This window comes from Astyanax mexicanus, chromosome 22 (assembly GCF_023375975.1).
Source record: "Astyanax mexicanus isolate ESR-SI-001 chromosome 22, AstMex3_surface, whole genome shotgun sequence".
In the NCBI taxonomy this organism is placed as follows: domain Eukaryota; kingdom Metazoa; phylum Chordata; class Actinopteri; order Characiformes; family Acestrorhamphidae; genus Astyanax; species Astyanax mexicanus.
Window position 1 is genome coordinate 17384485 of NC_064429.1, and position 27912 is coordinate 17412396.

A 27912-nucleotide genomic window follows, 5' to 3' on the forward strand; every position below is an offset into this window, starting at 1 on the left:
CTCCTCCCCCTCGGGCATCTCCTCACCCTTTGTCTAGCAGCCCCACTGCCCTTCACAATCAGGTCAGAACACTTTTCACACCACTGGATTTGAACTTCAACAGATGCAGATATTTGGCCTGCTAGATACCTTTCAGCATCTACAAGACCTTATAGAGCATTTGGGTCGAAATTCTGACCAAATGTAAATTTGTCATTGATCTGGGGCTTCAATCTTCAAACATCTGAGCTAAAACTGTGAAGTGTGAACATACTTAATGAGAATAAGTGTAAAAAAATGGATTTGTGCCACTTGGTAATGGTCACCTAGTAATGTGAATGCTCAATGCTCAGCCTCATTGCCTTTTTTTGCACTGGAGCTGTGAAGCTAATGTAGTGAACAAGTAATTAAAGATTAAAAGCTCACTAAGTAAATTCATGCTTAAATCATTACACACTTCCCTTAAAGCACATGAATCGGTTATGTAATCGTTAATAAAAAAAAGTGACTTCTGACAGCATATGATATTCTAATATCTATTAAATTATAAATTAAAGTAGAGACAGAATTGGCATTTTCTTTAGGCTTCACACCTTTGCTATCACTTTAAGAGAAAATGTGTTTTAACAGGTCTTCCCGCTTACCATACCCACCCCCAAACAACACACACACACACAAACACACAGTGTGGGGGGTTCCAAAATGGCACAAGGGGTCACTCACCTCCGGAATCCTCACTTAACCCTGCACCCCCATTGTGTTCTTTTCTCTCCCCTTAAGCCTGAAGCATAAAAGCGTCTCGGTTCTCACTCCCCCGTGGTCGGGTTCTGAGGGAGCCAGGGTCAGAATGAACGCACAGGGTTTATGCTAATGTTTTCGGAGGAGTCCGATGTGGAAAAGGAAACGTTTCATCAGATATTCCCTCAGATATAAATTTAGCCTTAATCAAAGAATGCGCTCATCTTGTGAGGGACTGTGATGTGTTACATCAGTTCCTTGCATACAAATGAATTTCACGCCACATCACTGCTCCTTCTGCTAAGTGAATTTGGCTTTAAATGGCTGAATGAATGCGAGGAATGCGATATGGCAAAAAAGATAGGACAAGTGTACTATAAAAAGAATTTAGAATATTGGCCAATCCAAATATTACACAGCAAAAAAAAATCAAGATTTGTGTATGCTTACATTTAACCCTCATGTTATGTTCCGGGTCAGTTTGACCCGTTTTAAAGTTTAAAGATCTAGGAAAAATAGTTAAAAGTATTTTTTCAGTATGAAACTTCTTCTGCTTGCCTTAATCACGGTAGTCAACATTACATTGCATTACATTACATTTGGCAGACGCTTTTTGTCCAAAGCGACTTACAATAGTGATGTACATTTAGTAACATATAATATAAAAATGGTTCATCTCACATAGTTGCAGCCAAACCCTGCAAAAACCATAAACTAAAACAAAAATGGGAGGAGTTAAAGAGTCTGATGGCTCTTTAACTCCTCCCATTTTTGTTTTAGTTTATGGTATCCCCCATCGGGGACGGGATGCTGCTGCTGACATCCAGTCACACCACATGGACATTATTCAACCACTTAATTATTTACATTAACACTTCCCCAAACTTTACTCATGATTGGGTATTCACTTTTTCACATTCTCTTTTTAGAACTGTCTTCTAACGAATGCATATTTATATTATATTTCTACGTCACATCAGTCACTTTCGTTATCAACGTCATTGCGCATTGCACTTTACTCTCTTAATTATTTAATGACCATTAGCGACATCTACTGCACTGCTCCGTTTACAGATAGATCCTTAGCTTGTATAGGTAGGTTTTTATAGCCTTATATATTTTCTATTCTTCTGTGTTTTGATTTGTCTGAGTATGTTTCTTATTGTATTGTGTTGTTGCTGCTGGATGCCTAAATTTCCTTAATTGAACCATTACATGTAAAAGGTATGGAACACCATTGCACTAAATATTGATAGAATAATTAGTAATGGCGTTATATTCACACTGCTTGTAAGGTAAGGATAAGGATAATTAAACATGCACCGGTTCAAAATGACCCTGGAACACCATTGCTGTTCCGGACAAATTAACATAATAGGAGGGTTAAACCCTGCCAGAAGAAATCAAATCAAATCATTAAATTGTGCTTCAATCAGGAACTTGTAAAGAAATTTTATGTAGCAGCGATCTTCCAATTTAACTGATGTAAGAAGGTTATTTTTGCAACCTTTTAATATAAAACTGATTGTAAGGTTGAAAGGAGGTAATTGCTATTCTTTACAAAGTAGCTAAATTGGACAGTTGTTTTTATATTGATTTTACTCCCTCAAACTAAAATAAATTCTCTTTGATAGCTCTAAATGATTTTGGAGCCTACATCTGCAACAAAATTTTTTTAAAAAACTTGTTTTCATTGTTAAATCAGAACAACAAAAAATGAAATCGTAATCAAGAATCACCCATTCATGCCTCTTGCCATCAGCTGCCGGAGCCCTGAGAGAATACAATTGGCCTTGCCCTCTCTGGGTGGGTAGATTGCCCTCTATTCCCACATCACTCCTAGTGTGATATTGCTCAGGACAAGGAGTCTGATTATATATATTTTTTTGTTCCCTAGCATTGGCAATCCATACATAGAGAACATCGAGAAGCTGGTGTGTCTCTTTTTTATTTCATATATTGATGTTGTATGTATTTAACAACAGTGTTGTTTATTGCAATAAATTTGGCACAATATATCAGCCAAAAAAAAAGTTATCGTGACTAGAGGTGGGAGTTACAGGGCTTTTCACAATCAGGATTCATTTCCCTCGATAATGATGATATCATGATACTGTGATTCTCCAATACACAATATTATACTACAAGACAATTCTCTACAATACTTTACGGCATCTGTGTTACTGAAGAGGATTAAATACTCCTAAATAAGCAAAAAACAGAAATTATGGATTTATTGGTGTCTGTTTCACAGAATTTGACCAGTATTCTTTACAGGTAAACCCTTTTCATTTGATTAGTACCACCACCAATAAAGCAGTAACTTTAGTAAGTCTCAGGATGTTTAGAGCGCCACATATCGTTTTGATACAATTAAAACAATACAATATATTGCAATATCGATATATTGTACCAACCCTAGTTCTGACAAGCCTACAACACTAAAAGACAAGCGCGCAAGTAGGTGATAGGAGAAGCAAACGAGCAAACGTTGACAACAGGCTCGTCTAAAGGCGCTTAGAACAACATTACAGGTAGGTGCAATCCCTCCTAACACCCTGAAGAATTCAGGCTATTTGTGTCGGCCTTTATTATGCTAAATGCTTTGTTTAGAAACCTCAGTGGTCATTTCCTCTGCAAATCAGACAGTCTAATGAAACATGTTTACGCTGCCTAAAATATGCATCTGTATTCATTATAATTCATCACGATGGGACCCCAGACCACTTGGCACATTTGCGATTCTTTGTGAAGAAACTGTGCCGAGCTGGAAGCCGAAGGTTCCAGCTTTGTTGGCTGATTTACACTTCAGCCACATTTCAAGCCAGTGCGAGTTCAGCAAAGTGAAGAACTACAATGACAGGGAGCTTCTTCTGGGTCTTCTGCGTCTAAAGACAGGACCTGTCATAAAAAGAGTTGCGACATGACTACAGGGGAAAAAAGGCTGTTCAAAGGCCCCAGACCAAGTGGTCAAAGTTAGTCCTAATGTTAGGCCTTAAGTAGACATAATGAAGAACCTGGAGCAGACACTGAAGGAAAGAAGTGTGAGAAACATGAAAGGCTCTCAAATCTCAAATCTTACTGTGGTAGTCAGCTAAAAAATTAATGATTAAAAAGTTAAACATTCAGGCCAATGCTTACATTTGTTCACGGTATTGGGCTGATATCCTTATCCAGAATGTGTGTGCATGTGTGAACATAGAGTTAAAGGTCTTACAAAAGGATCTACTACAATGCACTACTGCTACATCAAAGCTCAAACAAGCACCATGTGCAAGACCACCCTGATGGACCATCATGGCCAACAAAATTGTGATTGACCAGCATGACAAATATTACAATTTGGCTAAACTGAATGAACAGCATTACCAAGATGGTCAACCAGCATGATCGACCTGACCAGGCTTGAGCATGCACTATGACCAAGCTTGACTGTGCACTATAACCAAGCTTGACCATGCACTATAACCAGGCTAGACAAAGCTTGACCATGCACTATAACCAAGCTTGACCATGCACTATAACCAAGCTTGACCATGCACTATAACCAGGCTAGACAAAGCTTGACCATGCACTATAACCAAGCTTGACCATGCACTATAACCAAGCTTGACCATGCACTATAACCAAGCTTGACCATGCACTATAACCAAGCTAGACAAAGCTTGACCATGCACAATGACCAAGCTAGACAAAGTTTGACCATGCACTATAACAAAGCTTGACCATGCACTATAACCAAGCTTTATCATGCACTATAACCAGTCTTGACTATGCACTATAACCAAGCTTGACCATTCACTATGACCAATCTTGACCATGCACTATGACCAAGCTTGACCATTCACTATGACCAAGCTTGGCCATGCACTATGACCCAGCTTGACCATGCACTATAACAAAGCTTGACCATGCACTATAACCAAGCTTGACCATTCACTATGACCAAGCTTGACCATGCACTATAACAAAGCTTGACCACGCACTATAACCAAGCTTGACCATGCACTATAACCAAGCTAGACAAAGCTTGACCATGCACTATAACCAAGCTTGACCATGCACTATGATCAAACTTGACCATGCACTATGGCCAAGCATGACCATGCACTATAACCAAGCTTGACCATGCAGTATAATCAAGTTTGACCATGCAACATACTGGAACATACACTTTCCTGGTCAAGAGCTGGTTAACCATCTTGGTCTTATTTGACCAGTTTTCAACCCCCTCAATCACCAAGAACCATCTGAAACCAGTTATCAGCTAAATTGTAGCAGGGATGTGTCTTTCATCCCTTTTTTGCTATTTTAATCGGTTTACATTCAATGGATTTTCTTTATTTGGATAATTTTCTACATTGTATATACTGTAAATATTGATTAATATTGATTGCACAAACTTTTAACTTGTACTCTACATTCGTTTTACGCTCTGTATCATAAGCCCACCAAATTTTATTTTTTGAAGCTTTTTTCTCTCTTTTCTGTTTGTATCATTGATATGGCAAAAATGCAAAATGTTTCTTTCAACATTTACAAGATAACATCAATTCATCTCTTTACTTAATCAGCATTATACCCGCATCACATCAAGCCCATATTATCATGATAAGAAACTCTCACAAAGCTGCTCTTCAATCATTCCTTCTGACTAACACTGATTACTGCTATCAGTTCCACATAGACTGCACAGCCTATAATATGAACCAACCAAAACAGAACAAAACAAGCTGATCACTTATTATCCAGTTATTTTCACTGCTAATATCAGGCACAGATTGGGCAAGACAGCACGAATGTTGATGTGCAAAGAACTCCTGATTACTAGTGAAACATGTCGGCAGTCCAGACTGGGAATGTATTGTTTTGCTACTGGAAACAAAAAGCGACAAAAGAAACATAATTTAAAGAAAAACAGAGGGAAAGGAAAGCAGAGGCAGGCCTGGTCTGGATCTTGATCCCCCCAGGCTACTAACCAGCACTCCGTTATCTGACAGCATCTGTCTCTGTGGTATTCACACAGAGACCCATTAGCCATGTTCAAAAATGGAACAGCAACACTCAAAAAGATCAACTGAGGATAAGCACACTTGAGCAGTCTCCCAAGCTTTCTCGAGAACACACGATGTTCTAAAAACATCTTCATTTTTTCCACGTTTAATAAAGAATGCTCACAATGCCATGAATACAAATCCAGCACAGGCTTGTCTATAATAGTCAAGTCTCTTGACTGGCATAGTGTTACAAATCTTACATTTGATTTTGGTGATGCGGGTCAACCAGCACAGTTGTGCCCCAAATAGCAAAAATGAGTCTAGCACCGATTTAAATATAGATCCAGTTCTGGTCTAAATGCCTAGCTCAGATCTGAGTTGAGTGCTGCATGTGTCGACAGCATATATGTCGGATTTAGGCTTTTAGACAACATTCAACCATCTACAAAATGTGAGCAACATTACTTGAAAATTACAATTTATAATTTGTAAAAATTGAAAATGCGACCAAGTGAATTAATCCTGAAACGTCAGGTATGTCTCACACATTTCCACCACACTAGGCTGAACCACATTCTCTCCCTAAAAGGCTAAGAAAGCACAAAAAGAAAGGGCAAAGTGCAAATAGGATTAGAGACCTGTCCACTGCAAAGACAGACTGCAAACAGACTTTACTAAGGGCTGTGGGTTTAGCTGGAAGAATGGACTACGACACAAAAAAGAAAGGACCTCTTGGCAAACAAGTCAGCTGAGCTGTGAGACCAGGGCCTGTCTGAGGAAGGACAGGGGTCTCCATGGTTTGTTTGTTGGCCTACTTGTCAAACTTGGTGTTTGCCAGTGGCAAGCTGCCCTAATTGGTTGGTTACTAAGTAACTTTGTTCTTTTAAAACTTTTAGAAACTTATAGAAACATCACTTCCTGCATTTTACTCCATAGACTTGGTAACAAGCTAAATCCTGCAGCATTCCAGCTACCCAAGAAGGTAAAGCCATTACATTATTTTTTTTTCCAGGTTAATCAGAAGGAAAATCTCTTATGGGCTCAGTGGGCCAAAACGGAGTCAGCACTCTCAGGTCAGTATGTTGGCAAAAGCTCAGCTGGATTACTCAAAAAAGCTTTTTGACGTTTATCAGGACAAATCTAGATCTTTTCAATAGGCTTTCATCACTGGTATACAATAGTATTTAACAGTGTACAGTATATACACTGATCAGACATAACATTATGACTACCTCCTTGTTTCTACACCCATACTTTATTATCTTCCTTTTTTGCTCTGCTCTTTACTGTTCAGGACAGCAGACAACATACACAGAGCAGGTATTATTTGGACGGTGGGATCAGAGGCAGCAGTGCTGTTGGAGTTTTTAAACACCTCAGCGTCCGTCCTCTGGGCAGCATTCTGTGACCACTGATTAAGGACTAGAGGATGAGCATCATAAACTGTGCAGTAACAGATTCAGAGCTTCTGTCTCAGCTCTGATTGGACAGTGAGTAAACACAGTGTTTAAAAACTCAAGCAGCACTGCCGTGTCTGATCCCCTCCTACCAGCACAACACACTCTAACACCTCATACACCACCAATCTGCCAGTGTCACTGAAGTGCTGAGAATGATGACCCACCACCCAAATAATTAATACATACTCTGTGTTGGTCCTGTGAGGTAAAATAGTGGACACAATAAATTACATCAAGCATCACGCACCATGCACCCTCAAGAGTTTAAACAGAATACACCTATAATATCGAGTTACAAATACAACAGCTTAACTACAAAACCAATCCAACACACCCTTTCTATTCACTCTTAAACATAAAGCTTACAAAAGAGATCCCTTTATCTTTTCATAGCAGGAACTTTCACATTTAGCAAGTTTGTTTGGTTATAATAAAGCCTGGTGCAACTGGTATGTTACTGTGGTTCATTATTAGAACAAGTGGGAGTGATGCCATGTGAACTCTTGATGCAAAGCAAATGTGCAAACCAAGTGAGGCTTGACTCATGCATCTTTACGCTACCTCCCGGCCGCTGCGCTCCTCCAATGAACGTCGCCTCGCTTTGCCAAACATTCACACAAAGCAATCCAGACTGTTCTCATACAGAGTTCCCCAATGGTGGAACAAACTACCTTCCACTACCAGATCAGGAGAATCTCTCGCTATCTTTAATAAACTCCTGAAGACAGAGCTCTTCAAAGAGCACCTACTCTCCTAACACCCCTAACTAACTACCTTCCACTACCAGATCAGGAGAATCTCTCACTATCTTTAATAAACTCCTGAAGAGAGAGCTCTTCAAAGAGCACTTACTCTCCTAACACCTCTAACACACTAACTACTTCTAACCTCATTTCCTTCTTCCCCTCCTTCACTTCTCTATCTCCTTATTTCCCTTCGACCTCCTTTAAGCCCTATCTAAAAAATGTTTTACCTTTAACTTCTATTACTTTTGTACTTCACTATTGTAAGTCGCTTTGGACAAAAGCATATTGTATAGTATTGTATTGTATTGTAATGTAATGTAATGTAGTGTAATGTAATCTTTAGAAGCCCTAAAACAGGTTATAACGTAACTGTAAATGTACCCTCACTACACATCATTTGTATAAATTATGACTGATTCACCCAAAATATAAAAAAAATCCTTACGCCTATCATGAATCCTTTGGTTCATCTTTAGGATTTGATGATTTGAATCAGGTCATACAACACCTGATGTTGGACATAGATTTGAAGAATATGGTGCCATTCATGACAAAACCAAATGCCTCCTCAAGTGCCTCTATACTTGAGAAAAAAATCCTTTTTTCACAGGATATTATGGAATATTATTTTATATATGTCATTTCGTGAAGGATTAATACAACCTGAGGCTGTTTTTTTTACAGCTTATTTAACAGAAGGCAGGAATCATCCCATGTCCAAATCCCATCCAAAAAGGGGTTAATAGGCTTGGCTTCTACCCCAAAGGAAAGCTCACAACCATATTTTATCCTCCATACAGTTCTAAGACAATGTGTTAACGGAAAGTACAAATAAAACTTGACTGCAGTTCCTGCAGAAGCTGCGAGTGTGATTGCAGTGCTGATTCATAGGTGGTTGTTATGGTGTTGCTATGGGGTCTGTGGTGGTTGCTAAGGTTTTGCTTGCTATGGTTCCGTGGAGGTTGCTATGGTGTTGCTAAGTGGTTGATAATGTATTGCTATGGTATCCGTGATGGTAGCTTCAGTGTTGCGAAGCAGTTGCTAGGTGGTTGCTAAGGAGTTGCTATGGTGTCCATCTTGGTTGCTATTGCCTTGCTAAGTGGCTGCTGTGGTGTTGCTAGGTGGTTGCCAGGCAGTGAACTAGCATAAATCAGATTTAAATTGTGTTTGCCCGTTGCTGTGCTGGTGTGCGAGATGAAATGTTGGGGACCCCATTTATACCTATGGGGAATATTCGTACCACAACTGTACGAAAACCGTACATAATATATTTTTGAAAAGAACACAATACAACATACATCGCCGTGCAAATTTCTCCCCATTCATTTTCAATAGGCAAAAAAGTTTAAACAAAAAAAAAACGTACCAATATTCCCTTTTTGAAGATTCCCATGTCTATCAAAAGGCTTAAACTGCAAGCAATTCACAAAATTTCCTGGAATACCTTTTTTTTTGGACAGTTTAGAAATGTTATCCCTTATTACCACATGCCGTCCAATAAAACGTCTTCTGCGTCATTTCAGGAGGCCTCTGTTTAGACAGCTCTATTCGCTCTATTCTCTAAGTGCCCTAGATTTTTGATCGCTTCAAGAAGGACTACTTGCAATGCCAAGAATTTGTGCCCCGGAGCTCAGGAGATATATTTGGATGTGGTGTACTGTAATGCAGAGTACGCTGCATTACAGAAAGGGCGAGTACTGCCACCGGAGGTATTAATAATACTTCTTCCACCTCTGGGTCATGCTATCCCTGCTGTAGACTCTGTCCGCACAGCCAGCCAACTCTCTTGAACAAAGACCAGAGGAAGTTTTTTATTTATGTCAGCATGTTTTTCCTTGTTCGAGGCGCAGACCCCTGAGACCTCTGAGCGTATATACAGCTTCCACCAAACAATCCTGCTCCTCCTTGGTTCATTTTTGAAGATATGCTTCCTCTGAAAGCACTGAAGGCCAGAAAAAGCAGTTCATTCATAAATTATGTTTGTGAAGACTGCCAGGTAAGTCTCCACGGGGCCTCTGTGTTATCAACACAAAACCCACTTCAGATGACGGTAAGACTTCTGCGCAGAGACGTTAAACCTGATTAGAGGAAGGTTCAGTCAGAGAAGCGAGCCGCAGGCGGTTTGTGAAGTCTGTCAAACTGGTAAAAAGTAATAAAGTCCAGCATCGTACTGTTCTCAAATGTATTACCGCTTCTTAATGAATGGCAAGCAATTCTGTTTGAATAAATGTGCCTATGCACAAGTCCTGGTGCTTTATATAAAAATAATGCCACAAAAATATACTATAACTCGACATCATAGATGAAACTGCATCAATAAATTCACGCTTCAAGTTCAAGAGCCTGTGTTTCACACTCTTCTTCTATTTGTTTTCAACAGCAGGTGTACTAATGACATCTCTGTGGGTTTGTGTTCAGCAAACTGTACTCAGAATTTTAAAATTCCCAGTCCATCCATTAATATTAAACGGCCTGTTTTTTGTAAATGTACCTTTAAAACAGATAAGCTGCATCAATGAGAGTAGAAAACATGGACAAGAGTGGGTAAATCTCCTTCTCCTGCACAGTTAAGAACAGAGGCACAGCCAGACTTGCCTACTCATTTGATAGGCCCACACCCTTATCCAGACCAAGTGTCTCAGACTGCCTTCATTGAGTTTACAGAGCATTCTAAAAGGATCAGAACATACTGCAACTAATATAAGACTGTGGTGACACTCCTCGTAACTTCAGCATGTGAGGCTAAACTGCGGCAGACCAGATTAATGGATATAATGGCCTGGAGACCACTTATAAATTATGAATTTATTTAATTTAACCAAATTAAAAACCTATGGAATATAATCAAGAGAAGGATGGATGATCACAACCAACAAACCAAGGTGAACTGTTTGAATTTTTGCACCAGAAGTGGCATAAAGTTATCCAAAAGCAGTGTGTAAGACTGGTGGAGGAGAACCTGCCAAGATGCATGAAAACTGTGATTAAAATCAGGGTTATTCCACCAAATATTGATTTCTGAACTCCTTTTCTAGAACTTTTTTACATTATTTAACGTCTGAAAGCTCTGCATCTTTTTTTTTTTTTTGTTATTTCAGCTATTTCTCATTTTCTGCAAATAAATGCTCTAAATGACAACATTTTTATTTGGAATTTGGGAGAAACGTTGTCCGTAGTTTCTAGTTTCTAGTGTTTTTTCTGAAGTTTATTGAAATGGTATCTTAGTTTCAAAGTTTTATGTCATTTTTTCTGTAACACAAAAAGGTTCTTTAGAAAAAAATGTTCCATATGGCACCAAAATGGTTCCAATTCAAATGTTTTGCTGAGTGTAGCAGACTACAATGCATTTCAGATTGAGTACAGAATCAGGGAAGGTCTTTAAGGTAGCAGAGTGTTTTCATTCAATCATAAGCCTTGCATTGCATTTTGATGATATTCGACTATAGAATGGAAAATAAGAATTCTGTATTCTAAAAGGTTAATTGTGCTTAATATGTGCTTAAGTTAAGCCAGGTTTTATGCTTTTCTTTAAAAGAATTACTACAATATCTATCAACATCACCAAAACAACATTGTAAGATAAAATTCAAACTGACAAGTTACATATCTGCAAGCATTGACTTGCACATTACCGAACACAACCTGAGGCTCACCTACATACCACAGGTACGTATTCTTTCTGAAGACTCAATCTTTTCTACTCATTATCACTTTTTTAGTGTTTCCGTCCAAAGACTTTGGTCAAAAGCTGCCTAACCCTCTACTGTTTTTCCTCCCTTGGTACAAACTGGCTGCTTTTCCAGGTGTTAGGGCTGCCTTTCTCTTTGAACTCTGAGACCTCTTCCTGAAAGAGTGCGAGCATGTCTCCACCTGTCCACCTCCATCATCCCGCCCCTCAACCCTTCTCTTTCTTTCTTTCATTATTTCTTTCTTTCTTTCTTTCTCTCCCTCCACAAATTCTTCCCAGGCTCAACAGAAGCCAGGCCACGGTGCACCACAAGCGCATACCACCGCTTGTTGGAGCTATCAGTTATCTAAAAGGCTACATGGGTGAGAACCTGCTGCTGTGCAGCCTTTACACTGGGTCTAATTACTAGAGTTTCAAAGTGGCAGAGAGTGGGATTTGTCATTATCAACCATTACAAGCCGGTGAAAACACGGAGTGCTTTACAGTACTGCTGTCGAAACCCAAGCCGAGCCATTTTCCCAAAGGAAACTACCAGTTGTCGCCATGAAGTGGCTTTAACACCAAACACACTCATTATTGGTGCCTCAAGGGTGTACTGTTTGGATTTCTCACAGAACTACCAACAAAATGCTAAAATAATCTGATAAAACAGTCAGAAATATATATTATTTATTTACTTAAACTATAGCTTTTGAATTACTTAATTTATTTGTTACTTATTTACTAAAATTCACTTTTTATTTCGATTTTTTAAACTAAGCTACATTATAAATGTAAAGGACCTGCGTCTGTCTGTCATGTAAAGGAATCTGACCCGAAATATACAGACCTCTTCACTGCGGGTGTTTTGCCAAATTGTGCCGAATTGTGACTCCTAAGCCAAAATTTCCACTCATCTTACAATTTTATATTTAAAGTTTCTAAAAATTTCTAATCAGAAACCACAAGAATGGCAGAATTTGATCTGTAGCTTGCATGAATACCACTGCATGATGAATGTAAATGTGAAAGGGAGTCGGATTCTGTCAGTTTTTGTCACTACACATTCATTCAATTCATATTCATTCCTCATGACCACAAATTGGAGACATATCGGTTCCATTCTATGATTACAAAGTAATCCCCCAGATTTGCCTCAGTTTAGATGCTAAGGTCCCTTAAATCTGATTTCAAAGTGCGTTTTTTGCATCACTTGACAAAAATAACAAACTCTAAATCTAAATCTAAATCAGAGTTGCACAATGTGAAAGTAACTGATGTCTACATTATAACCACAGCAAAACACGCAGAAAGGTTTGTGATGTCCAGACATGCAAATCTGATCTGATGACTTGCAAATAACAAGTGCAGACAGTCATCTCAAAAGATCTGATCTGAATTTAACCAAAGTTTTACATGTACAGGGGTTGGACAATGAAACTGAAACACCTGGTTTTAGATCACAACAATTTATTGTCCTGACGGAGAGTTCTGGTGGAAACAGGAGAGTTGAGGTGCACATTGAATTCTGTTGTGATTTGAGCAGCCGTGGTTTTATGTTTTTTGGATACAATCCAGTTTAGCAACCTAATATCCCTTTCAGACAGCTTCCTCTTACAGCGTCCACAGTCCTTCTTGGTGGTATGCTGACATTACCCTGGATACTGTGGCTCTTGATACATCACAAAGACTTGCTGTCTTGGTCACAGATGCGCCAGCAAGACGTGCACCAACAATTTGTCCTCTTTTTCAAACTCTAGTGTGTCACCCATAATGTTGTGTGCATTGCAATATTTTGAGCAAAACTGTGCTCTTACCCTGCTAACTGACCCTTCACACTCTGCTCTTACTGGTGCAATGTGCAATTAATGAAGATTGGTCACCAGGCTAATCCAATTTACCCATGAAACCTCCAACATTAAAATGACACATGTTTCAGTTTCATTGTTCAATCCCTGTATATAGTGTGTTGTGTCTATAGACCTAAACACACTCGAAAAAAAAAAGCTCCTCTTCTTCTTAAAATAATCCTGAATAATCTGGAACGAGACGTTTTTAGAAGCTGGCCCTCAACGCAACAATGAAGCGCCTCTCAAACGGCATGATCTAGCCACTCTCTCTCAGCCCCATTAGCATTCATAAAGTCTGCTGCTGTTCATTTTTTCATGAGGCACTTCTGCTCATCTGCATCTCCAGTAGCTGTTAAGTCGGTTCTGATTGATACTTTATCAGGCCAGAGCCTTCAGAGGTGGTGCCACGATAATGTACTCATGAATTATTAACGGCGCAGAGTCCGGCTTGAGTAAATGGGGCAGAGTTATGACTGGAAGCTAGTGTCACTGCGTGGAGAAGCATGAACCAGAACTACGTCAACCAGCAGATTAGGAAAAAAACAGCAGAGGAAACTAGAGAAGAGAAACTAGTACATACCGCAATCAGCAGGCCTTGATGAATGCACGCTCCTAGACGTAGACGTAGATGAAGACGTAGACGCAGAGGCATCGTGGGGCATCAGAGAGGAAAAAGAATCAATATGTTAGCGTTGAATGTGTTGAATCAGAATGGCAGAATGACTGATCTTCAAAGCTTTTACAACAATCACTGATAAGAATAATCAGCTCATCTCAAACAGCTTCAAAAGCAGACAGAATGATAACCTGATAAAATGTTTATTAAAGGTATCTAAAGGTATCTACTTCTTCTAAGATATGAAGTAGTTTGATGTGAAGTAAATACAGTACCACTTTAAAATAAGACTACCTTTATAAAGGTTTTATAAATGGTTTACTATTGGTTTATTAATGGTTAATAATTAGGTTGTAAATGCCTTAAAAATCATTAATAATCAGTTATAACACATATGTAGAAAGGGCAACAATGACCTGTTGTTTGCCAAATAGTGAACCCACAGCTGTCTATATTGTTAAACTTCAGATCTTGTCAGATACTCAATTTACTTTATCTTCTCCATCTCCATTTTCTCCATCAGTCAACATTAGTTTAACCATTTAACTCACAAGTTTAATCATTCCACCATTAACTCTTTTAGTCATTTATAAACAACAGGTCATTGTTGCCCTTTCTACGTATGTGTTATAACTGATTATTAATGCTTTTTAAGGCATTTACACCCTAATTAGTAACCATTAATAAACTAATTGTAAACCATTTATAAACCCTTTATAAAGGTAGTCTTATTTTAAAGTGGCACCGTAAATACTACAATTTCCCTAAACCATGTCTGGATATTATTTCAGATACTGGTCCATTACAGTGGGTCCTACTTTATTATTAGCCACGCTGTGTGATTTTTAAAGCACCCCTCAGCCTTGTAGTAGTCCTTTTACTCCTCCTACATTAAGCTTTTTCCCCAAGAACAAGTTTATTATTTATGAAGGAGTTCATTTCTTTGTTTTCAAAAAGTGTGGAGTGCAGAGAACGTAATCCCAACTTTAAAATGTGTTTATTCAGCATATTGACTGTGAGTTCAGACGGGAAATGAGTAGAGTACCATATTCTCTTCGTATTTACTCCATTGACTTTAAAGCAAATCTACACATTTTAAAAGTTATTTTAAAAATATAAGTCTTCAGACTAAGCCCGTCACAATATGGAAGCAGATCAGGTGCGATTTCGGTTGGTAGGTCGTTCTCAGCCCTGCAGTGACACTGGCATGGAAGTGGTGTATTAGTGTGCTAGTGTGCACTGGTATTAATGGATTAGATGCAGCAGCAGTGCTGCTGGAGTTTTTAAACACCACAGTGTCACTGCTGGATTGAAAATAGTCCACCAACACTGACTGTGCAGCAACAAATGAGCTTCGGTTTCTAACTTCACATCTACAAGGTGGAACATTGTTAACAGTGTTAATTACTTAATTACTTGACGAAATACTATAAACATAAGTGAGCAAGTATGTTGACTTTGTTTAAACGCTGTTTAGTTCATGAAAATGTTAAGTGTTTTTATATTGCAATTCTAATATCTGGATATTGTTAATAAGAAATTTCCATTGACCTTTTAAAAGGGGTGTAACTGTATTAATATGCTTATATTAATATTAAGAGTCAAAATTGACAATAATACTGTTTATCACAGGCCTGTTACAGTTACAAAGTTACAAAGTTAAAGACTAACCAGACCTGCTTGATTATGACTGGATCAGCATGATTGTGGTCAGCTTCCAAGTTCAAAAGACCCACATTCTACATTTTTATTAACTTTTTTTTCCTTTACATATTTATTTATTTTCTCATAGGCCTATGTAGCATATGTTTGTGGTTGGCTGAAGAAAAATAGTTAAAATTAACTACTAGATGGTAATTTTCCATCTTTATTATAACTCAGTATTACACAAAAACGTTGTATAATTCTAAATAGACAGACATGTCTATCAAGTCAACTCAAGTCAAGTGTGCCGTTCAAAAAACAGTTCTTTTTCATTGGCTTTAGAGCAAATCTAAATTTTGTCACACAAGCTTTTAGTTTTTCAAGCAGACATTCTCTATTATGAGTGGATGTACATGATTGCGGACATTCTGCAAGTTCAAAAAAGGTTCGCATTCTACTTTTTAAAAGAGATGCTCCAAATATTGAGCCCGTTTCAGATAGAAATTGCAAAAAATAATAATAATTCATGTGTTAGAAAATAACCCAAGAATGGTCATTAATGAACATTGTTCTGTTAAGTGCTACAGCGTTTCAAGTTTAATTCATCACATGAAGTCAACATTGGGTATTCATATTTTAGCTTTTTAATTTAGTTCAGTTAGGTTTTGGCCAAACATTTTCATTCTGTCTCTATTATTCTACCATGTGGTATACATTAGTATTAAACATAAATCTATAATAAACATGTCAATATTTTAAAGATTACTCATTTTTGTGACATCACAACAGAAAAATATGCAAAGTATTTTCCACAAACAAAATGTGAAGGTTGCACAATGATATCGAAATGATATCAGAATAAATGGCTGATGTTTTTTGTATTTATTTATGCTGAAAAAGGACCAAGCGATGCTGGCTGCTTTACTACAACAAGCCAACAAATGCCCAGCTTCTTTAAAACTGATTTAAACCCATTTTAATTTATTTTTAGGTTTTTTTTTAGTTTCAACAGAACTATCGTTTTATGTAACCTGTTAATTTAAAAAAGAGGGGATGAAGCCATGAAAAGTCTATGTAAGAGGCAAAATAAATGCAAAATTAAAAAAATTGAAAACAAATATCTTATACAGTCGGATAAAAGCTTTCTAAAGTTATACCAGGCTGTCTATTCTATCTGTAAGTTATAAATATGTATATCGGTGGATTTATACATGTGTAATATGGAATATTGGCATCAGTTTGGAATTCCTACATAGCATAAAGCATTGTTAACATATGCTCATTCATTTCAGAACAGGGGATTTTGCATTATATGGGTCTTTAAATGAACTGGATGAATTGGAAGTAAAGACAACATTAGTTAGCATATTTCTACTTACAAACCATAGACTGTATATAAGTATACATATATATTATAAACAGTCTACGATACAAATAGAGTGCAGCCTAAACACAACACAGTGCCAGTACTAGGCCTAGTACTTAAGCTTTATGATGGGATATAATGACAAATACTGTAGATATTATGAAGTTTATGTGCTATGTTTAGGGCACAGCATTTACAGATAGACTGTATAACAGTGAAGAGTTTTTTTACCATGTGAATCTTTGAAAAATTAACACTAGCAGCATTTTTCCACATAAAAGTAAAGCTAAATCTATATGCCACTGACAGTGTTGTACATTTTACTAATACTAAGAGATCAGAAACTTTTTTGAATACTATTGTTATTTTAAGAAAGCAAAACTAAGGCCTTTCAGAACTTCACTAGCCTGAAAGACACATTACCTTACCTACTTTAACTGTAAAGCTTAATCTTCAACAGTGAATCAACCATCTCATTCACAGGCTAGCTGTGAGGCTGTATGTCCCTCTGGGACTCTCAGTGTGTGTGTGGATTTTACTAGGAGCAGAGATTAAAGAGCTCCAGTTATAAACAGAGAGAGAGAGAGTAAACAGACACCATTAAAATCAAGCATTATAAGATTTGTATTTATTAGTTTGTATTGTATAATTTTGGGAGGAAATAATAGCTAAACACTCACACACTAGCTAGTTATATTACCTAGGTCAAGTAAGATGCATTATAAGCCTGGATAAGTGAAATTTACTTAAATTATTTGGGGAAACCGGTTGCCTTAAGATTTTTAAGTGATGTTTACTGAAAACTATAGTTGATTACAATAAAAAAATTTTTCTTATCAATTGCTTTGCATAAAAATTCTACTTTAAAGTTGATGTTATGGTCAGGTGAAAAAAACAGGTTTGTATTTTGTTGTCTCCTTGATTTCATTTATGCAGAATACAGATTTGAAATACTCAAAAAAAATTAGATGAATGAATATGAACTCTTGTATTTTTTAATATCTCAGTTATGGGTGTGACATATTATCGTATGCAAAAAAAATAATTTTGATTTTGTTGCAGTAGTGTATTTATGATTTTGTTTTTAATTTAATGTTTTTTCATATCGCCAAAAGTATCATTATCGCGAAACTGAGCCATTTCGCCCACCCCTATTGTTTACAGTGTAAATCTATAGTTTGAACACATTTATTAAGACTGTTTTGAAAGAAGAGCCAGTTTACAGACTCTTTAAAGACTTAAAAGGTTTGTATATACAGCATTGGAAAAAAATAAGAGACCCCTTTAGTATCTAAATCAGTTTGCTACTTATAGGTTTATGTTTGAGTAAAATAACCATTGTTGTTTAATTCTATAAACTACTGACAACATTTGTCCCAAATTCCAAATAGAAACATTGTCATTTAGAGCATTTATTTGCTGAAAATGAGAAAAGTCTGAAACAACAAAAAAGATGCAGAGCTTTGAGAACTCAAATAATGCAAAAAAAAGTTCATATTCAAACAATGTTTTAAGAGTTCAGTTTAAGAAATCAATATTTGGTGGAATAACCTTTGTTTGTTTTTAATGCCAGTTTTAATGCATCTTGACATGTTCTCTCCTCCACCAGTCTTACACACTGCTTTTGGATAACTTTATGCCTTTACTACTGACGCAAAAATTCAAGCAGTTCAGCTTGGTTTGATGGCTTGTGATTATATATCTTCCTCTTGATTATATTCCAGAGGTTTTCAATTCGCTAAAATCAAAGAAACTCAACATTTATAAGTGGTCTCTTATTTTTTACAGAGCTGTAGCTGCAAATTAGCACGTTATGCTTATAAAGAAAATTTAACAAGAAAAGTAAACGATATTTAACACTTCCCCCACCTTGTACTCCGTGTGAGACGGCGGTAAGTAGTGTTAAAGTAAAAACGGAGAGTGAGATCCTCCACAGCCCAGCCATCCTCACTTCACCACGGTACTGCTGAAATAATCCAGAGGGAGAATAATAATATAAAACACTCCGCTGCGCTGCTGCTGCTGCTGCTGTTTTTTATTTTAGCCTCGGTAGGAATCACAGCGCGCTCCACACATCCTGCGCGCTCAGCGCTGAGGGTCTGCAGAGAGCCGGGCGGCCGGTCCGGGTCCGCGGCGGTCTTCGTGAGTTCGGGCGCTGAAGTAGAGAAACAGAGGAGCAGCCAAACTTCCCCGACCCACAGCAGCTCTCTCAGCTCCCACAGGTACAGACTCACAGGTTTAAGAGCTCGGAGCCATGGCGAAAACACGCGCGCGCGACCCGCTCCTGCGGTAATAATTACAGTGTGAAAAGTGCAGCAGCGGCTCTTCACACAGTGCTGTTTTAAAGTTAGGGGCTGAGAGGACGCCCCCTCCTGCCGTTCACTACACACACAGGCCGGTGAGAGCGGTGAATAAACTACAGCTCTCGAAAAAAATAAGAGACCATTTAAAAATGCTGAGTTTCTTTGATTTTACCAAAGTGAAAACCTTTGGAATATAATCAAGAGGAAGATGGATGATCACAAGCCACTAAACCAAACTGAACTGCTTGAATTTTTAAACCAAGAGTGGCATAAAGTTATCCAAAAGCAGTGTGTAAGACTGGTGGAGGACATCGTGCCAAGATGCATGAAAACTGTGATAAAAAACAGGGTTATTCCACCAAATATTGATTTCTGAACCCTTAAAACTTTATTAATATGAACTTGTTTTCTTTGCATTATTTAAGGTCCAAAAGCTCTGCATCTTTTTTGTTATTTCAGCCATTTCTCATTTTCTGCAAATAAATGCTCTAAATGGAAAACACTTAAAAATGATGAGTTTCCTTGATTTTACCAAATTGAAAACCTCTGGAATATAATCAAGAGGAAGATATATAACCACAAACCAAGGCATAACGTTATCCAAAAGCAGTGTGTAAGACTGGTGGAGGAGAAGGTGCCAAGATGCAAGAAAACTGTGTTTAAAAAACAGGTTTATTCCACCAAATATTGACTTCTGAATATGAATATGAACTTGTTTTCTTTGCATTATTTGAGGTCTGAAAGCTCTGCATCTTTTTTATTATTTCAGCCGTTTCTCATTTTCGGCAAATATAATTGCTCTAAATTACAATATTTTTTATCTAGAATTTGGGAAAAATGTTGTCCGTAGTTTACTCAAACACATACCTATAAATAGCAAAATCAGAGAAACTGATTCAGAAACTGAAGTGGTCTCTTAATGTTTTCCAGAGCTGTATATAGGCTGTTACAGTCAGGGCTGAGAGTGTTGGCTTCCTGAAGTTAAAGTATTTCTCACAGACAAATTATTGCACTTACACAGGTTTTGTTATACATGTTTATTTTCTTTTTGTTTATTGGAACAACACAAACAAAAACAGAGAAACAGAAAAGCCAAAATTTACAGAGCCCCTAAATGGACATGTTTTTTTTTTTGTGTAAGCACAAGGGGTGCGCGATATGGACCTAAAATAATATCACAATATTTTGTGGCATTTTCACGATAACAATACTCTTGGCAATATGACAAAACATTAAATAAAAAATAAATATTTCAAGAATACACTACTGCAACAACAAAAAAAAAATTCAAATAAAATAAAATACAAGAATTTTCTCAGATTTGTCACAGAAGTCAATGATCCAGAATGTCATGACACTAATAATGCCCTCCAAATAGCTCCAGATATCCATGACTGAAGTAAAATAAATGATACTGGACAGATATAATCTGTCTTTAGTAGATATATAATGGGAAATAAGAACAGTGTGATTTTTTTCTTTTGCTGAAAACAGCAAAAAAGTAGTAGACCTGATGTGATAATTATGGATGGGTAATATGGACCGATATTTCAGGGTATTCGTAGACTTCATAGACGGCTATGTAACCTAAATATAATATGAATAAAGTAAAGTTACACATAGTACAACTGTTACTATATTCAACGTTCAAGGCTAATATCCTGTGGCTTGCAAAAGTTTTCATACCCCCTGAACTTTACATTTTGTCACCTTACAACCACACACTTAAATGTATTTTATTGTGATTTTAGTTGACAAACACTAAATAGCACATACTTTTGAAGTGAAATGAAAATGATACATAGATTTTCAAATTTTATGAAGTGTGATGTGTAAAAGGTTTCAGCCCCCCGCTGCATACCATTCACTGCAATTACAGCTTCGAGTCTTTTGGGGTTGCTCATTCTTCTTTATAAAACAGCTCAAGCTCAGCCAGGTTGGATGGAGAGCCTCTGTGAACATCAATTTTCATGTCTTCCCACAGAAGCTCTGTGGTATTTAGATCAGGACTTTGACTGGGCCATTCTAACACATGAATATTCTCTGATTGAAACCATTCCACTGTAGCTCTGGCTGTATGTTTAGAGTCATTGTCTTGAATCTCCGCCCCAGTCCCAAGTCTTTTGCAGCCTCCAACAGGTTTTCTTCCGGGATTGTCCTGTATTTAGCCCCATCCATCTTTTCATCATCTCTGACCAACTTTCCTGTCCCTGCTGAAGAAAAGCATCCCCACAGCATGATGCTGCCACCACCATGTTTCACTTTGGAGATGGTGTGTTCAGGATGATGACCAGTGTTAGTTTTCTGCCACACAACGCACTTCATATTTAGGCCAAAAAGTTAAACTTTGGTCTCATCTGACCACAGAACCTTCTTTCACGTTTGCTGTACCAACAGCACTTCTTGTGTCTTTCTTTCAACAGTGTTTTTTTGCCAATCTTCCAAAAAGGCCAGTTTTGTGCAGTACACGACTTATAGATTCTCCCATCTGAGCTATGGATTTCTGCAGCTCCTCCAGAGTGACTATGAGCCTCTTGGTTGCTTCTCCTTGTACGATCGGTCAGTTTAGGTGAATGGCCATGACTTGTCAGGTTTGCAGTTGTAGAATACTTTTTCTATTTTTGTATGATGGATTGAACAGTGCTCCTTGGGATGCTTAAATATTGGGAATATGTTTTTATAACCTAACCCTGCTTTAAACTTTTCCACAACTTTATCTCTGACCTGTCTGGTTAATTGGTCCTCATGATGCTGTTTGTTCACTAGCAAAGCAATCAATGCCTATAAGCAACAAGCTTCTTACACTTCTCAGATGGAATTGTAGACCACTCTTCTTTTTTGCAAGCTGCTCCAGATAAACACCAATTTTAAGATCCCTCCACAGGTGTTCAATGGGAATTAGATCCAGACTCATTGCTGGGCACTTCAAAACACTCTATTATTTTGTTTCCATCCGTATCTGGCTGCTTTGAAGTATGTTTGGGGTCATTGTCCTGCTGAAAGACCCATGTCCTAGGATGCAAACCCAGCTTAGAGCTTTTCTGTTTTCTCTGGACTCTGGGCCCTATATTACCACCCTAAATTTGTCATAATTACATACCACTGCTATGCTCATGTTAACCTGCTAATGTAAACAATAGTGGTAACAAACAGTTACTAAAAACATGGCTGGAAATACAGGGGTTGGACAATGAAACTAAAACACCTGTCATTTTAGTGTGTGAGGTTTCATGGCTTAATTGGAGCAGCCTGGTGGCCAATCTTCATTAGTTGCACATTGCTCCAGTAAGAGCAGAGTGTGAAGGGTCAATTAGCAGGGTAAGAGCACAGTTTTACCCAAAATATTGCAATGCACACAACATTATGGGTGACGTACCAGAGTTCAAAAGAGGACAAATTGTTGGTGCACGTCTTGCTGGCACATCTGTGACCAAGACAGCAAGTCTTTGTGATGTATCAAGAGCCACGGTATCCAGGGTAATGTCAGCATACTAAAAAGAAGGACGAACCACATCCAACAGGATTAACTGTGGACGCAAGAGGAAGCTGTCTGAAAGGGATGTTCGGGTGCTAACCCGGATTGTATCAAAAGAAAACACAAATCCACGGCTGCCCAATCACAGCAGAATTCAATGTGCACCTCAACTCTCCTGTTTCCACCAGAACTGTCCATTGAGACAATAAATTATTGTGGTCTAAAACCAGGTGTTTCAGTTTCATTGTCCAAACCCTTTAGGAGTAAATGCATGTTAATAAACGTTTTTTTTCTGAAGGTCTGTGTGCTTGTTGTAATTAAGTAGCACTGCTACATGCCTGCTCACTGCTGACAGTAATGTGAATTGAAACTTAGTGTTTGTTTTTATTATTTTGATGCTTATTAATTGTTTTAAATTGTTCGAAAAAAGTGTCAACAAATGTATTTGCTGAATTTCAGTGTGATTGTTGTAGCTAATTTAGTGGCACTATAACTTAAAATGCTATAGGCTGTGTCCCAAACTATGCACTACTGGAACTGCTAAATAAATGCTATGAGGCTGCACCCCAAACATAACACTAGCATTCTGTTTGGGACACATCCAACAGCAGTTCTACAACTGTTACTTTTGTAGCTGTAGGATGCTTCTAAAACTGCACACTACTATGCTATTATATGCATCCCACATTGTACACTACAAGTGTTATTAAAATAGCTAGGCTGAAATGCATGCTGTATACTTACTATGATATAGGCTGTGTCCAAAAAAGCACAGTGTAACTGTTAGTATGCTATAGGCTGCATCCTAAATCACACACAACTGTAACTATTCAATAGGTTGCGTCTCAAATCACATACTGCACCTGGTACTGTGCTGCAATTGCTACTATGCTATAGGCTCCATCCTAATTCACATGGTACTATGCAACTAGTACTATGTTATAGGCTGCATCATAAACCATAATAATACAGCTGTAACTATTCTACAGGCTGCATTCTAAATCACATATTCCACTCCACGCTACTATGCTATAGACTACATCTCAAGGTTCAAGATTCAAGATTTGTCAAGTCACAGGATACAGGTGTACATGTGAGTGAAAAACGTGGGTGCAGATTCCCACCAATGTGCTAAGAATAATATTTACAAGAAGAAGAATATAATAAAATATAATATAAAATAAGACCTACAGATACCTTTACAGTATAAACAATATACACAGTATACTCAATAACAATAAACATAATAACTTACACTATAGACAAATATTGCACAGAACAAATATTGCACAGATTGCACAGTGCAGATATCTAGAGTGTGTGTGTGGAAGTGAGGAAATAGTCCAGTAGGTGACAGAGTAACTATGAGTAAGTGCAGGTAAGGAATGAGTTGAGTGGGAAGTGCAGGGGGCAGAATGCTGTATAAAAGGGTGCAGAGTTTGTATGGGTGTCAGTGGGGTGGGTTGGGCAGAACACTGTTCTACTGGCTGTTTCTGGGGGAAGAAGCTGTCTTGGAACCGGCTGGTTCTGGTCTTCAAGCTTCTGAGCCTCTTTTGGATGCTGTGAAAAACCATGTACTATAACTGTAACTGTTCTATAGGCTGCATCTCACACTACACAACCTAAATATTACCATGTTAAAGGTAAAAACTCACATAATATAACTTTTAACTATTCAAAAGGCTGTGTCTCAAACCACACTCTACAACTATTACTATTCAAACTGTAGGCTGCATCCTAAACCGCATACTATAACTGCTACTATGTAAACTGTAGGCTGCATCCTAAACCGCATACTATAACTGCTGCTATGCTAACTGTAGGCTGCATCCTAAACCGCATAATACAACACAAACTACAGCTTTTACTTATATGCCATGGTAATGGTAAGATATGAAATCACTTAAACTCAAATCTAAATAATCAAATGGCTCTTAGCCTGGTTAAATAGTTCTTCTCTAAAAAGGACAACCATCTATATTCTGAAATCAAGGGCACTTCATGCTGCTTTTGTTGGAGTAACTCATTCTCATGCTGTCTAGGAAAGGCATTCTATTAAATGTTGGATGATTAGCATGGTTATCCCACCACAACTCATCCCACAAATAGTGGATGGAGCTTGAACCTGTGTGCATTTGCACATCTGTGTCAGCAGTGGGTGCAAATTAAAGTAGATACCTGCATTTGGTTATACAGTTTTACAGACAAGGATTAAGCCTAGTCTTAGACTTTTAGAATGTATCTTTCAATTGAAGATCTCTATTTAAAACATTGTGTGGTCCAAGACTAGGCTCAGTGTCTGTCTGTGGAAACTGCTCTATAGTGTGCACTTCACAAGCTATCTATCTATCCAGTGCCTCGTGCAGGTGAGGAGTAGAAACCAAGGGAGCAATGCTGCCATCTGGTGTTAAATAATAGTACTGATGAACATCAGTATGCATATAATAGTGCAAGTTTTTTTCAGGTCTGATTCTATAGGGCCATTTTGGTGAATTTACACCTCAAACTCTTATTGGGAGGTTTACAAGTTTTAAATGGGAAAAAGAATCCAACTGTGCTCAACTATCGGCCTCCAAAATCTGTAAAAAAAAAAAAAAAAAAAACTGTAGATGCAGGTCAGAGTGAGACACAGGATTGGCCATCACAGTCCCCACTTCTGGTGCTGTTTCAAGGCATTTGAGGGGGGGAGGGTCCAAGCAAAAAGAGCCGCAAAGACTCCTTTAGGCTACGTTCACATTACAAGCCACATTGCTTAAATCCGATTTTTTTGCTCAGATCAGATTTGTCTATCTTGATTCACATTTACTAATGTAAGTGACCTGTATCTGTGTGTAATGTGAACGAATCTGAAACGCCTCACATGCACACATTAGTATGTGTATAAACATCGCCTTCTTCACCAAAAAAAAAACATCGTATTTGAGAGACGACTCGAAGTTTTATAAAGGGAAATGGATGAGTTAGCAGCTCATATGTGGAGTATCTTTTCAAGTCAAGTCAAGTCAAGAGGCTTTTATTGTCATTACATCTGAGTACAGGTACACAGTGTGATGAAATTACGTTCCTCCGGAACCATGGTGCAACATAGAACAACAAGCAATAGACAACATAAAGTGCAGGAGTGACGACAGTGCAACATAAAATTATACAATTATAACACTAAATAACAATAAATACAATAAATACAAAAGACGAGACAATTTAAAGACAGGACAGTGCAGTACCGATACGGTATAATAAAGTGTATAGTGGGGATAAGGTACAGAGATGTGTGACATACTGTAACATATAGAACATATATAATCACAGCAGTTACTGAGGTAGAGTTTATAGTTTTTAAGAGTGCAGCAAATAAAGTCATGTCAGCCTCTGTGTGCTGACTGGGTGTGTGTGTGGGTGAAGTTCAGTTCTTTGTGAGTGTAAAGGGGGGGGGGGGTGTACAGTTTAGTTTTGTGCGAGTGTGTTGGGTGAGTGGTGGGTGGGGTGGGGGTTCAGTTCTGTCTCTGTGCGTTGAGAAGTCTGACTGCCTGGTGGATGAAGCTGTTGCAGAGTCTAGTAGTGGAGGCTCGGATGCTCCTGTATCTTCTGCCGGACGGCATCAGAGCGAAGAGTCCGTGTGAGGTCGTCCAAATGCTGGTGGCTTTGCGGATGCAGCGTGTGGTGTAGATCTCAGTGATGGAGGGAAGAGAGACTCCGATGATTTTCTCAGCTGTCCGCACTATCCGCTGTAGGGTCTTGTGGTCTGAGGTGTTGCTCTTTTGCTGGAGTAGAGAGTAAACAGCTGGTCTAAAGTACATGCTCAGGTCGAGGAGGTGAAAAAAGGCCAGGTGGTTTGCTTTTGCTGTTTTTGCAGCTTTAGCTGCAGAGCTGCACCAAGAGATGTGTGGGTATGAGAGAGAAGCACGAAGCGCATGCGTAAAATCATGATCAAGATTCATGAATTCCGATTTAAGCTTTCACATTCATGTCGCATTTACGACCATGTATTAAAGCAAATCATATTCTGATTTGAAAAAACTGGATTTGGGACTTTCACACTATGAGTCACTTCAGCCTGGCAGTGTTGGGAAGGTTACTTTTAAAATGTAATCCCTTACAGATTACTGATTACATCACTCAAAATGTAATTTGTAACGTAATCAGTTACATTACTTCAAGTGAGTAACGTAATCTGATTACTTTGGATTACTTACAATATTGTCGTTTTTTTAAGCCTGAATGAATGTAGCAACCACATATTGCATATTATTCTTTTATTTTTCCTTCCAGTTAATAGATAGACAAATAAAACAGCCTTTTCAATCACCCTATAAAAATACTTATGAAACCATTTAATCAAACAATTTTATAAAACACTTATAACCATATAAAACCAAACAATGTAACAACAACTGTAAGCTAACTATTTGCAGGTTTGCCACTTTCTGCAGGTGGATTTTTTGCCAGGATTATCTAGGGGTGTAAATCACAAGATTCATTACGATACAATACAATACGATTATTTTAGTCAGCGATACGATAATGTACGATACCTCAAATTATGTCTTTATACGATACAATTCGGTCCAATAGGATTTAATGCGATTACATTCTGTTCCTTTTCTAAGAACTCACAAATGCAAACAAAATATAATTTGAATGTTTTATTATTAAATGTCAAATGCAGTGTAATCATAAACAGTAAACAATAATTCACTTCAACACTTTAATTTCCATTATTTAAGTTCCATTTGAGAACATCAAATGCAGAAGAAAATGTAAAAAAAAAAAAGCGCCTGTTATATTTAGAGTTTACAATGTGTGTATGGATGTTGGTGATGAATAGTCAATCATTCTCTACATTTCCTGATTCAGTAGGGTCTTGACAAACAAATTACAAAATTTGTAATTTATATCACAATGCATTGAAGAGTTACACTGCATTATATTAGGTGTCCACCAGGCGTCTCCAAAGTGTTCAAAACCTCTCCAGTAAATCTGTCTCTATACAGCCAGAGTTTGTAATTTTTTTGTTTGTTTGTGATAAAATAAATGAATGTAAGTCTATTTCAGAGTAATATTAATACTTTTT

The 27912-nt window shown here is 37.8% G+C and overlaps 2 protein-coding genes across 3 annotated transcripts in view; one reads left to right on the plus strand and one right to left on the minus strand.

Moving 5' to 3' along the window:
- The window catches only part of fras1 (Fraser extracellular matrix complex subunit 1), a 248149-nt gene extending 228781 nt beyond the window's left edge, over positions 1-19368 (minus strand). For both annotated transcript variants that reach the window (XM_022664877.2, XM_022664876.2), the window contains exons 1-2: positions 18933-19368; positions 14018-14049 (exon numbers count right to left, since the gene is read on the minus strand). In XM_022664877.2, coding sequence (XP_022520598.2) covers positions 14018-14049; positions 18933-19008 — 108 coding nt within the window. In that variant the 5' untranslated portion in view covers positions 19009-19368. The remainder of the gene's footprint in view (positions 1-14017; positions 14050-18932) is intronic.
- LOC125786735 (cyclin-dependent kinase 5 activator 1-like) overlaps positions 1-27912 on the plus strand; it is an 832135-nt gene that overhangs the window by 745790 nt on the left and 58433 nt on the right. The gene's annotated exons all lie outside the window — the stretch shown is intronic.